Source organism: Chanodichthys erythropterus, chromosome 12 (assembly GCF_024489055.1).
Source record: "Chanodichthys erythropterus isolate Z2021 chromosome 12, ASM2448905v1, whole genome shotgun sequence".
NCBI lineage: Eukaryota > Metazoa > Chordata > Actinopteri > Cypriniformes > Xenocyprididae > Chanodichthys > Chanodichthys erythropterus.
Genome location: NC_090232.1, coordinates 52,472,500 through 52,486,397, shown reverse-complemented (window position 1 = coordinate 52,486,397; position 13,898 = coordinate 52,472,500). Strand labels below are relative to the sequence as shown.

The window sequence follows — 13,898 nt, the reverse complement described above, 5'->3', positions numbered from 1 at the left end:
GACTCACTGTAGGTGACAATCATCAACATCATCTTCTAAACTGAATTTCATAGTGGTTACATGATCAGACCCAAACAGCTTGGACATGTCTAGGCAGCTGCTATGTTATTACTAAGGCATTCTGAGTTGAAGTTCTGACACCTTACTAGACAGGTGGTGGCTTGTCTGAACATAGTCACCTTTCAAAACATTTGAACAAATATATATTTATATATATACTTTGGACTGTTTCTCCAAAGCCCTGAAAGAGAAAAAAAGTATTTCTTTAAGAATGTGACATCATCTCTATGAATACAGAAAATCAACATCATTCATCTTCATCTCTTCTTCAGTCGTACTGATGGTGCTGGAAATGAATCAATCATTGTATGAATAGTTTAAAACAGACTTAAGAAATCAAGACACATGAAATGGAGGAGAGCAGACAGTGTGTGAGTGTGACGTCTGTCCACAGACACATGCTTTAAACACACACTAAATCACTGCATCATCTCAGTGTTTAGTGTCTGAATCTCTGTCTCAATCTGAACTTCACAGATGTAACATGACACAGTCAATGTGATTCACCAGGTGTAAAGATTTATTGAACAAAACCAGTAACCCAGTGTTACACTGTGCAGATGTTACAGTAAAGAGATATTTTCACCTGTTACTTCCACTACTGCAATCTACCGATTCAGTCATATTATAAGATATGTTTAGTAGAATATCCCTAGTGAAAAATAAATATACTAAAATCTATTTGAAATACATTTATTTTATGCTAAGTGTACTACAATTGCATTTACATTTGCATGTACTTAATATAAATACCCCGCAATTGTACTTTTAGTATACTTAATTGGTATACTTAAAGTCTGCTAAACTGGAACAAGTATTTTTGTGTTAAGGTCCAACTAAAGATATACTTAAGTATATCTGATTATGCTAAAGTGGAACTATTGCAAGTATACTTCAGTACAAGAATATATATCTTGCATTCAAATTATACAGTGATCATACTATCCTTACTAATAGTGATATTAAACTTTTAGGCTTAAAATGTTTAATGCTTAATATTTAGAAATATGCATTGTGCAATGAACTCTTAAGGAAATCCAGAGTTGTGCTGATGTTAATGTGCATTTTAAATACATTCTTTCTGACATGACTTGAAAACACTGTAACTGCTGAAGCTAAATCTTGAGCCCCATTGGCCTGCCCCAATGTCCTACTATTGGTTGAACCACGATGATTGATATGTTTTGAGCATGCCATTTTGCTGTACTTTTGCTAAACATCCGAACTTGCTGGAGTGCACACTATTGGGAACATTGTGTTGCAGATTTTGGCACATTTGTCAGAAGGAAACTTTATAATCTAGAAAGTCATTGTAGCTAAAGACACAAGTCTCGCCATGTATTTCAAATCCTAGAATGATCAAATTATTTTTAGATGATGCTATTATTGTATTTAAAAAATATATTTAGCTATCACTTGTAGTACACTATGGGTTCAAGTACACTATAAGTGGTAACTAAATACATTTTTAAATACAGAGATAGTATATTAAAAGCACATTTTAGTTCATAATTCATGGTGTCTCAAAATAGCATAGTGAGCACACTTAGATGTTCTTAAGATTATCTTAAGAATTACTAAAAAAGAATAGTATATTAAGTACAAAATTAGTGTGCGAAAATAGAGCACTTTAAGTACACTATGGAAATATACAGGTTTTTCACCTGGGAAGGAGCGACAGAAAAAACAACTATTGAAGAAGTAATGACATTAACAATTTCTATAAACATTATTTCCCCTTTTGATTAAAACCTTTGCATTTAATAAATGAAATTACCTCAAATGGATCAACATAATCTCTCATGTCTAACAGAGAATGTAAGAAGCGTTATTCTGTGATAGTTCATAATGACTGTGTGAGCCTTCACAAAATTTTGTGAAGGGTTCAGTAATTCATTCATTTAGTGTAACCGGTGGATTATGACAAGTTTGACGGATGTAGCTGGAGTTCACAAAACCAGTTAGAAGAAACTACAACTTCTGCGTTGTGTAGATATTGAGTGGCATTGGTCACTTAAACATGGGGCAACAGTCCTGTCTATCCCATGCAATCATGGTGCAAAAGGGTCCCCAATGCAAAAACAAACACAAATTAAGTGAAAAAGATTGCTTTAAACAAGAAAATGGTATAAAATAGAAAACATACAGTTCCACAGCCGTAAGACCTTCGTTCATCTTCAGAACACAAATTAAGATATTTTTTGATGAAATCCGAGAGGTATATGACTCGTCCATAGATAGCAATTTAACGACCACTTTCAAGGTCCAGAGAGGATTACGTTTGAACGCTGGCTCATTATTGGCTGCACACGTGAGCAGCACAACACATGCGTGTGATGACGCAGGAGATGGCCAATAATAAGCCGGCATTCTGACATAGAACCTGGAAGCACTGCATGTAAACAGCGTAGAACAATGACACAGAAGAGAAGAGATTGTTGAATAAAGTTGGAATTTTTGTTTGTTTTTGCACACAAAAAGTATTCTAGTCACTTCATAACATTAAGCTGTGTGTCCACCAAAGCGTTTTTTCCAGCGGCCATCGTACTTTCCTAATTGTTTTCAACGTGAGCAGCTTTTTCACGCTGAAGTGCTAAATCATAGCAAGAAAAGCATCTGAACTGAGAAAATCACAGTACTGCCAAAGTTCTCCCAAGCGCACACAGATAGACATTTTCAGCAGACTGTATTCAGTACCATTCTGGACCTTGAAAGTGTCGATTGTCTTGCTGTCTATGGAAGAGTCATATACCTCTCGGATTTCATCAAAAATTTCTTAATTTGTGTTCTGAAGATGAACTAAGGTCTAATGGGTGTGGCACAACATGAAGGTGAGTAATTAATGACAGAAATTTCATTTTTGGGTGAACTAACCTCTTAAGATGGATTTATAAAAATAAAGATGAAACAAGACCGTAGAGAGCTAAAATGATAATAATGGTGTAAAAGGGAAAAATAAGAGCCAACATGGAAAATAAGACATCATGATTCAATTAAAGGGAAACACACACATAGACAGCTATACCAGGTAGCAGACATCAAAATAAATTTGTGTTAATTCTATTCAGTATATTTAACAATATAATTTCTATATCAGTTACATTAGCAATATGACAGAACATCTGACCAATCACATCTCTTATTTGCACCTGTGAAAGTTGCCCTCTATAGCTCATTGAAGGGGAACCTTGTTGATGCGCTGAACACCACTGTCTTCAATAGAGTGAAACACAAAGTCTTGCAACTTCAAATCCAGAGTCTAGTGCTCTATATTTAATTGCCAATGATTAATATCCCTGTGAACTGCAGAATTTGATTGATTCTGTTTTTTTGCAACTGTGACTTTGTTTCTCATAATTGGGAATGTATTTCTGGTAATTGTGACTTTATATCATACAATGTGACTTTAAATCTCAGATCTGCAACTACTTCTCACACTGCACATTTATATTACAATTTTATTATACATTACAATGTGACTATAGCTCACAACTGAAACTTTATTTTTTTGCACTTGTGACTATTAATTGTCGAAATTGTGAGACAGTTGCAATGAAAAGATTTGAAATCTCAATAACCTTTGTGTTTGTTTGTTTTTTTTTACTCTGAGGTGGAAGTGTGTCTCTGTGGTTCATCAAAGGAGGATGTTAAATCTGACACAGAGACACTGAAGATTCAGGATAAACCCCAAATCCAGCATAGAGGGGTTCAGTGAATGTAGTGTTGAATGTGTATATGTGTGTGAGTGTGTGTGTGTCAGAGACACTGTAGAAGGACAGAGTGCCAGCCGACACATCCAGAAAGATGCCTATTCTACTAGAACGGGCTGAAGGGCCAGATACATCAGTGCTGTTATTATTGAACCAGACAGTGTAATTCATATCAGAACAGTACATACTCCAGGATTGTTCATTGAGACCAAACCAACAGTCAATCCCACTTTTCCTGCTGATACCTTTATATGCCACTGCTACATGACCGGATCCACTCCATTTAACCTCCCAGTAACAGCGTCCAGTCAGACTCTCTCGACACAAAACCTGCTCCTGACTCTCAAATCTCTCTGGATGATCAGGATAGGGCTGATGCTCCTTCACAAATGTTGTTTTTCTGTTCTCTTCAGACAGGATGAGTTGAGTGTGAGCTGTGTTTGGATCCAGTGTGAGATCACAGGCATCTGAACACAAGAAGAGAGAGGAGAACAACAATGACATTGTTAAATATGCACAGGTGTGTGTGTGTGTGTGTGTGTGTGTGTGTGTGTGTGTGTGTGTGTGTGTGTGTACCTGGTAAACCCTACATTATGTCCCTTTAAAAAGTAATAACTGTAATAACTAGTAATAACTCTAATTTTTGTTGGGACATTTTTGGCCCCTATGAGGAAAAAAGCTTATAAATCATACCTATGTATGTATATATGTATGTATTTTTCTTTCAATGATTGGAAAAAAATATACAGTTAGTATAAATCATTATCCATATGGAATGTTCTCATAATGATAGATATACCAGTGTGTGTGTGTGTGTGTGTGTGTGTATAGAGAGAAAGAGAGAAAGACAGGACTTACATTTTTGCAATCCTGGTCTGATCCTGATATCTCCTCCATGGTCCAAACTATACACACACACACACACACACACACAAATTATATGATATGTGGGAAGATTGTTATAATTGCAAATAAAATTGTGAGTTTTGTGGCTTTTAATCCGAGTTCCAACAAAAATGTACATTCTGTCATTATTTACTCTCCCTCATGTCATTCTAAGCCCATCAGAACCTGACACAAGCCTGAGAGATTTCTGTTCCTCCATTGACAGTCCATGCAACCAAACATTTCAAGATCCAAAAAAGGACATAAAGGCATCATAAAAGCATGATTCAAGCAGATTCATTTCCATCTTCTGAAAATACACATCCACGTTATGACAAACAAATTTAATTTAGGCTTTTATTAAAATTTAGTTTTATAAATACTGGTCAATGCACATACAAAGAGTGCATCACGTGCCTTAAAAAGAGCTTAGAGTTTTAGCTTAAAACCTATTCACAAACTGTTACAAAAAATCAACCTACAAATGCAATCGTTTGGAGGCTAAACATAAACTATTATCGCAACACTGGCCAATCATTCAGGCAAAAGACAGCATTTAGTCTCAAAAAACAATAAATTGTCTCAATACATACACAGACTCTCCACTATACAAACTAAACTCTCTTGAATCCCAGTAGGACTTTAAAAATAGATGGGTTGTAGTAATTTGTTTTTTCTACAAGTTAATTTGTATTAGTCCTCAAGTTTTACACCCTCAATTTTTTTTCTTATGAGAGATTTATGGATAAAGCCAGTTAAAAAAAGTAATGATACCATAAAAATAAAAATAAAAAACATTTAATTCGCAATTTCTTAACAAAAGATCCCTCTTAAATGACCTTAATCACATACAGATATTTGAGTTATTACTGCTAAACATACTTGAGAATCTGCAGTGAGCAGTTTGGATCATTTAGTTTGTGGTTGAGCAGCTTGACTCCTGTTTGTTCTGGGTGATTGTAGCTCAGATCCAGCTCTCTGAGGTGTGAGGGGTTTGAACTCAGAGCTGAAGACACATAACCACAGCCTTCCTCTGTCACCATACAACCAGACAACCTACAGAGAAACACACACTGTCAGACCATCTACAGACACACATCAACACTATGATCGGCTAACAGTACATTATGCCTTATATATTCTTAAATACCTCAGTATCTCCAGCTGACATGTTGGACTCTTCAGACCATCAGAGAACAGCTTCACTCCTGAATCCTGCAGATCATTGTTACTCAGATCCAGCTCTTTCAGGACAGTGTGTGAGGATTGTAGAGCTAATGACACAATTTCACATGACTGACCAGTGAGATTACAGTCAGCAAGACTGAAAGAGAGTAAAACACATTAAAATTGTTTAAAACACATTACAACCTGTATTGCATACCCTTTTTTTTCTTGTAAACAACATTCAAATTAAATGCCTAAGTCACAATTTAACACATTAAGACATGATTTAACACTCACAGGGCTTTTGTGCAGTTGATCACAGCTGGTATCAGTCTTCTTCTACCCTCATCTGATGTGTTGTATTTCTTGAGGTCCAGCTCATCCAGCACCTCCTCTGACATCTGAAGCATGTAGGAGATTGTTGAGCAGTGAGCAGGAGAGAGTTTCTTCTCTGAGAGTTTGTCTGATTTCACAAATGCCTGAATCTCTGTGGACAGAGTCTGATCTTTGACTTCCAGCAGACAGAGGAACAGATTGATGGATCTTTCAGTGGAGACTTTCAGTGGATGTTCATCTTTGATCTTCTCTTTAATGTACTGTGTGGTTCTCCTGATGCTCTCTGAGCTGTTCTCTGTGTGTGTCAGTAGATCCTGTAAGAGTCTCTGATTGGACTCCAGTGAGATGCCAAGCAGGAACCGCAGAAACAGATCCAGGTGTCCATTTTCACTCTTAAGAGCTTTATCTACAGCATCCCTATGCAGATTATGTATCACATCACAAAACTGCAATGTGTCAACATTTTTGATTACATAATGATAAAATGCATAGAAAGCAGCGAAAAACTCTTGAATGCTCAAATGAATGAAACTGTATATTTTCCTCTGATGAATCACAGATTCCACCTTAAAGATCTCAGTGCAAATCCCAGAAAACACTGAGGCGTCAGTGACATCTATGCTGCTCTCTCTCAGGTCCTCCTCATAGAACATCACATTGCCCTTCATCAGCTGTTTGAAAGCCACTTCAGCAAGTTTCACAATCACTTCTCGGTTGGACTTCAGGAGTTTTTCTGGATCTCTTTCTTCATACTTCTGATTCTTCATGTTGATCTGAATCAGCAGGAAGTGGATGTACATTTCAGTCAGAGTTTGAGGGATTTCTGCACTCATATCTTCTTTCAGGAGCTTCTGAATTACAGTGGATGAGATCCAGCAGAAGACGGGTATGTGGCACATGATGTGGAGGCTTCTTGCTCTTCTGATGTGTGAGATGATTCTGCTGGCTTGCTGTTCATTATTGATTCTCTTCCTGAAATATTCCTCTTTCTGAGGTTCATTGAATCCCTGAATCTCTGTCAGACGGTTGACGTATTTGGAGGGGATCTGATTGGCTGCTGCTGGTCTGGATGTGATCCAGATGAGAGCAGAGGGAAGCAGCTCTCCTTTCATGAGGTTTGACATCAACACACCCACTGATGAAGTCTCAGTCACATCAGAAACTTTCTGAGGATCTGAAAACAGTGTGATTCTGCTTTCATCCAGACCATCAAAGATGAACACAACTTTACACTCCTCATAACTCTTTGAGTCCAGATCTTGAAGTTCAGGATGAAAGTCCAGCAGAAGTCTGTGAAGACTGTACTGATGATCTCGGATCAAGTTCAGCTCTCGAAATGGAAGCACAAACATGAAATCTACATCCAGATTGGCTTTTCCCTCGGCCCAGTCCAGAATGAACTTCTGCACAGAGACGGTTTTTCCGATTACAGCGATGCCTTTAGTAAGAACAGTCTTGATTTGGTCTTTCTCCTCACATCCTGGTTCAGGTGAAGCTTTGAAGATGTCATTGCAGTTGATTGGAGTGTCTTGTGAGTGTTGTGTTCTGGCTGTTTTCTCCATCTGTAAGACCTCATGTTCTTCATTTACTCCTTCTCTCTCTCCCTCTATGATGTAGAGCTGGGTGTAGATCCTGTTCAGGAGGGTTTCATTCTCTTGGAGTTTGGTTCCCTCAAATAATCTCTCATACTTGTTCTTCATGAAGGTTTTGTGCTGGTCTTTGACTCTCTGCAGGTCTCCAGTCTCCAGTGTGTGTATCTGCAGGACTGCTTCAGTTTTGTCTTGCCTGATATGGATATGATAGTGGGATGAAGTGGATGGCACAGATCTGATCACAACATAAAAAAGACACAACATCAACAAAATGTTTGCATGAAAAAGTTCACACAGCATTATAATCTAAATATATTATATATACCAGCACTTCTCAAAGTCCGGACTCCGGTTTGTTTAGTGTTTTATGTCTTTTTGGAGATGGTCCGAAATTAAAGCGAAGGCGAGATATTTAAAGTTTTCCTCCGTGATTCAGTTGCCATGACATCCAGTGAGCATATACTTTTGATGTAATTGGGCGCGAGTCGCGCGACGCGACACTTCACGCGCAGTTAGCGTTTGAATGGGTGTGGAGCAGTGGTTCTCAACCTGCGGCCCGGCACAAATGTAAATGCGGCCCGCGATATGCACAATAATAATAATAGCCTAATAATAAAAATAAATTAGCATACAATTTATTTTTGTTTTAAAATTTAAATTAAAGTGAATAAAAAAAATATAAATGAGCTATAATGCTTTATTTGTCATATAAAATAATTGATTTATTCATTTATTATTTTCAGACATCAGTCAATGTAGGCTAATGACACAATCACTCAGTTAACGAAACACAAGTGCGCGCTTAGGAAGAATTCAAACAGTAGCCATTAATTTTGTAAATTTAAGCTTCAAAATGGTCAAATTTGTTATTAAAGGAGAAAAACTAAATGTGTGGAAGATAAAATGAAGGAACACATGCAAACAAGAAGAGTCGCAGCATCAGCAGTAAAGGTAAAAAGAATGGAAGAATCAGTTTGCTGTTAATGAGCGAGATGGGCAGCTTTCCTGTTTGCTCTGTAGTAAAGTACTTGACAAGCAAAACCTACAATTTTAAAAGACTGAACTGTGAATTCGATGTGTTTGTTTGATGTATTTTAAATCAGTTAAATAACCGCATCAGCGCACCCGCGGCTGGATGAGCCCAAATCTGCGCGCGCTCGCGGATCCAATGCTGCGCGAGGGATTGCGACATGATAGAATGCTTGATATCCTCATTGTAATTAGCATACAGTGCGCTCAGTGTTGTTTGTAAAAAGAGCTGAGTAACATTTGCTTATTAAGGCATTTATGTGATTGTTTGGTGACTATTGCGATGATGTTGAAGAGAGTCATAAAGTCATACAGAATTAAATAGCAACTTAAAGTGATGTATATACAGTTTGTGTGTTCATTGAGCATTACTGATTATTATTGTAAAGCTAATGTCAGTAAGTTAGTTTTTATTTGTTATTTATTGTGTGCAACATCTTGGTATAATAATAGTATTATCCGCTAATACCATAACATTAAATCTGATTGGTTTGCATTGGTGACGTCATATGTAAATGATATGCGGACCGTGAGACTTGCACTTGGACCATTGTGCGGACCACTGGGAAAAAAGTTTGAGAACCACTGCTATATACTTTCAACGTAAATTTTCTAATCCTAACAATTGTAATCCTACCAAGTGTTCAAGGTTTGAGATGAGGATATTATAGCCCTGTTTTGAAGGCAGGAACTTTCCCCAGGAACTAGGGTCTTTGGGGTGGTACTTGGTGTGTTTCGACTGCAAAAACCACCTATTCTTCACGGGACTTTAGACTGCTATGGAAATGCAGATAGCAACAGATTTTAGTGAAAACGAGGCTTATATTATCGATATTGAATACTGAGGCCAGAAAGATAATGCTAACACTTTATTTTAATGTGTTTTAACTAGTTGCTAATTGGCATGCATATTAGGATACTATAATATTGGATATGTATTAGTACTTATTAAGATGGGTAAAAGACAGTCAGGGATTTGCTTGAAAAAAAAAATGAGTGGGAATAACATCATTAGGACAAAAAGTAGATTTTAGTTGTTTTTAGATAAAAGTAGATTTTAGTATCTTTTAGAGCTGATGTGTGATCTGACACTCAAAATGGAGACAGGAAGATCAGATGGATCATATTCATTTGAATAATCTGGGAACACTGATCAGTGATATGGATAAAAAAAAAAAAAAATGAGTGTGATTAGTAAAATGGTCTAATTTACATTATAATACAGGTTTAAAACTCATGTGGATTCTGCTCTCCATTTGAGGGGTTTGTCTGCCTCAAGGCTTCTGGTGAGAAAAAATTCCTGGCCAAAAAAGTGTGAGCCTTGGGTAATGGGATCTTGCCCTACCAAAATTCTACGACTTAGATTTAAATATTTCTTTGTTCTGGGTATTTAAAAGAAAACTGGCAAGATATTTATTGGGTTAATAGAAATGTATAAAAAAAATACAGCATAGTGTTGTGTGAGACTCTCAAGAGAGAGTTTGAGTCTCTACACACAAAAACATGTGTTGGTACATGTATGTCACTCTTAGATTCAAACCATTTTAAATAAAGAGATTTTCACTGCAACAGCAACTATGCAATCACCATCTGTTAAATAAAACAACATGCAGCATATCATCAATTTTTCTTGATCTCCTGAACTTAAGCAAAGGCTCTACTCTTCAGCGCAATAGTGACCCACACAACTCAATTTTACAGTAAACTACTGGCAACAGTGTTGCCACTAACAGTTTATTTTTGCCACTAACAGTTTTTTGACTCACAGTTTCTTACTGTTAAAATACATTTTGTGGGTGTGTCTTTAATCTTACACCTTTAACCCTTTCAACCCCACAGGAACATATTCGAAAATGTTTGGTTTGATGTTACCATTGAGGAGATCAGCATTTGCTTTAGTTGAGCTCTTTACCAATGACTTTTTACACATCAGTTTTTTTGTTTTTTTTTTCTCTGGCTGCTTAAACTGTTTTTGCAAGCCACATTTGTTATAGCAGAAACTAATGTGGAAAAAAGGTGCTGATAGTTATGTGTTGATGAAGATATAATCATAACATAGTCTCTTGCTTCATTTAACTCATACTGTGTTTAATCCCTTGTGTTACATAAAATTTTACATTATCAGCACTGTGAAGCCACAGCAAGAGTTCCAACAACAATCTGTTTTTTTTTTTTTTTTTTTTTAAACACCATGCACATAAAGTAAAAGTAAAAGCTGCATCATTATGTAGACACACAGATATCAAAAGCAGCAGATCATTCTAAACAATGGTAGCAGTAAAAAAGTAAATATACATCAGGTTTGACTGCACACTCACTCGCAGAAGGTTTTTATTGACCAACGTTTTGTTGTTTTCACAACAAACATAAAACCTGATCAACTTCATGTTGACTTTTTCCTCCCATAACAAACGTATTTTATAAACACTCAGTTACAGCAGCCAGAGAAAGCTAATGTTAAAGAGTCAAGAGCCCAACTAAAGCGGACACAGGTCACCACGATGGTGACTGAAGTCAGTTGTAGTTCTTGTGTTTCTGCTCGTCTCTTCTCTTTTCTGGTCTTGTTTCTCTGTCCTTCAGTGATTCTGTTATCAGGTGTTCATCAGTGTCTGAATTCCCTCACTTCTTTTCATTCACTCTGTCAAGTGGACTATATTAGTGAACTAATGTAGGGAATAGTGAATGAGGGTATAGGGTGTGATTTAGAACACAACCCAACATGTTGCTCCAGGTAGCTTTAATGCACTGTAAATTCATTTGAAAGCATCTGCCAAATGCATACATGGGTATCTTACTGTACCTGGGGTCAGAGGTCACGTCTCCATCACTGAAAATAATGGGGTTGCGCATGGACTGATCACTCTTCATTGACACACAGCTGGATCCTGCATCATACTCTTCTTTCTCCTTCCTGTCCTCCTCTATCTCCTCACAGTGATGCATTTTGGATGTGTGTTCCCCAACTCTGTCTCCAGATTTAAGACATTTATCTGCTAAAAGGACAATAAAAACAAATGTACAGTAACACTGGCAACAATAATGTTTCATCTTTCAGATTCAAGGAGAAAAACAGTACATTTTAAGCTCCATTGCTCCTTAAAATCGTTTTGTGTCCATCATTCAGCTGAAGTGTATTCTTCAATCCTTTGCACAGATTATAATTCACAAAAAAGAATGAACAGAAAATGGATCAGCAGTGAGCTCGCCTGAGTTCATCATGAGATTTAAGACAAAAAAAAAATGTTTTCAAAGATGAAGGAATCATGATTTGCAATACAAAAAAAAGTGTTCTTAGATAAGGCAATTCTATTTTGTTTTATTGTAAATCAATTACATAATGCTGAACTTCCATTATACTAACTACTGGAAGACCACAGGATATTTATTCACTGCACAGTATTAACAGAAAGACCGGTAATATGAAACATTTTATTATAAAGTATTTTTCCAAAAATAATTTTAAATAGTATTTTTGCACCAACACTGTAGTGCAGAAATAGGGTGACCAGATTTCTCATGGTGGAATACGGGACGAGTGCGCAATATGACCATGATATAAGAAATTTTATTTCACTATATTTCACTATTTTTATATTTTATATTTTATTTCACTATATATATAAACTGTTTATGTAATAAAATGTGTTTTTATAATTTGTGTTGTCCCTTACCTGTGCAAAATTATCACAAATTAAAAAGGATTCATGCCAATATTGTCCAAAACCCCACTTTTCTAGGGCGTTTCTAAACTTTTGGAGGGCAGTGTAGATATAAATATTTGTTACATATTGTTATATAAAAAGAAATTTACAAACAAGTTACAAACAATACAACAAATACGACAGAGATTAAACTTGTTTTTTCACATTTGAATATACTGACAAATATTTAATTAGGCTACTGTCCCTTTAAGACCGAATCCATGGATGTAATATAGGCTACTGACACATTTCCTGTTTTTACCCACCTGTTTACGTCCACTTAACCGACTGTATTTACGTGAGATACTCCACACGATGGACATTTTGAAAAACTATGTGTGCATTTGACCATTCGGGCGCGAGGAGAACTGATCGCGCGAAAGAGAGAGAGAGAGTGCGTGAGAGAGAGGCTTCTGGTCTGTGTTATTCAGCGTGATTCCGCCTATCCCGCCTTCACTAATCGATAACGAATTGTGATTGAATGGTAACTTTGTTCTATGACGAATTGATTAGGCTGTTCTTGTGTGACAGAACTCCATCACCCAGTTGAAAGATGAAATACGGGACAAAACATTATTTTTTTCTTAATAAGTCGGGACACTAAAAATAGAGCTGAAATACGGGACTGTCCCGGGAAAAACGGGACGTCTGGTCACCCTATGCAGAAACCTCTATTTGTTCGCCATGCAGACTCACTAGACAGTCTCATTCTAGCAGTCATGTTGTCTTCGTGTATTACCTCTACTTCCTACTTCTAAAGCCGTACAGTAATTGTCATGTTCAAGTGTTGCTACACATGACAGCCAGGTTTATTGCTTATTTCAAATTCAAATAACATGCAATTATCCAGGTGTAAAGAAGTCCAATATGTGCACAATAATTCATTATGTGGCATTGCATCTTAGAAGTCATTGGCACAAGCTGCTCTGTTAAGTAACATGTCACCATAGTGTGGCACCTTCAGTAGCGACTGATGAGTTGAGCAGCTAGTGATCACCCAAAACACACGGAATCTATCACTGGGCATTACGAACACCGCATTAACAGTCGTATTTCTATTATAGCCTGCATTGTGATAAAGAATAACTTCTGAACTTACCACAGCATGTACCGGAGTTAAATGTGTTTTGTTTTATACCTCCGGACTGGCGTCTCTTCCGTGTTTTCTTTTACTTTTGTTTTCTGGTCACCAACGCGGTGACTTGGGGTGTGTTCCATTCGACCGTCAGAGCGAAGTGAACTTCACAGGGTATTCCATCATCTGAATTGAGATTCCAATCCGAAGAAAGCATATGTTATGTGTTCAGTTAGATCTCCAAGGGCACTGCAAAAGGCATAGGGTAAGGGTACATCGATGGGATAGAGAACACCATCACCATCATCACAAGTGGAGAGCGGAATTTCACCACCTGTCAGTA

The 13,898-nt window shown here is 37.0% G+C and overlaps 1 protein-coding gene across 4 annotated transcripts; it reads right to left on the bottom strand.

Moving 5' to 3' along the window:
* Positions 1–621: 621 nt before the first annotated feature.
* On the bottom strand, positions 622–13,898 carry LOC137031777 (protein NLRC3-like). 4 transcript variants are annotated; one of them, XM_067403041.1, is made up of 7 exons: positions 13,580–13,898; positions 11,580–11,772; positions 6,120–7,985; positions 5,806–5,979; positions 5,538–5,711; positions 4,629–4,675; positions 622–4,237 (listed from the first exon to the last, which is right to left on the bottom strand). In XM_067403041.1, the coding sequence occupies exons 2-7, from the start codon at positions 11,720–11,722 to the stop codon at positions 3,708–3,710; spliced, it is 2,934 nt and encodes a 977-aa protein (XP_067259142.1). In that variant the 5' UTR covers positions 11,723–11,772; positions 13,580–13,898; the 3' UTR covers positions 622–3,707. The 4 variants fall into 4 exon arrangements, with proteins under 4 accessions (XP_067259142.1, XP_067259143.1, XP_067259144.1 ...); XM_067403042.1 differs by having other exon boundaries at positions 11,580–11,769; XM_067403043.1 differs by lacking the exons at positions 11,580–11,772; positions 13,580–13,898 and adding an exon at positions 9,417–9,551.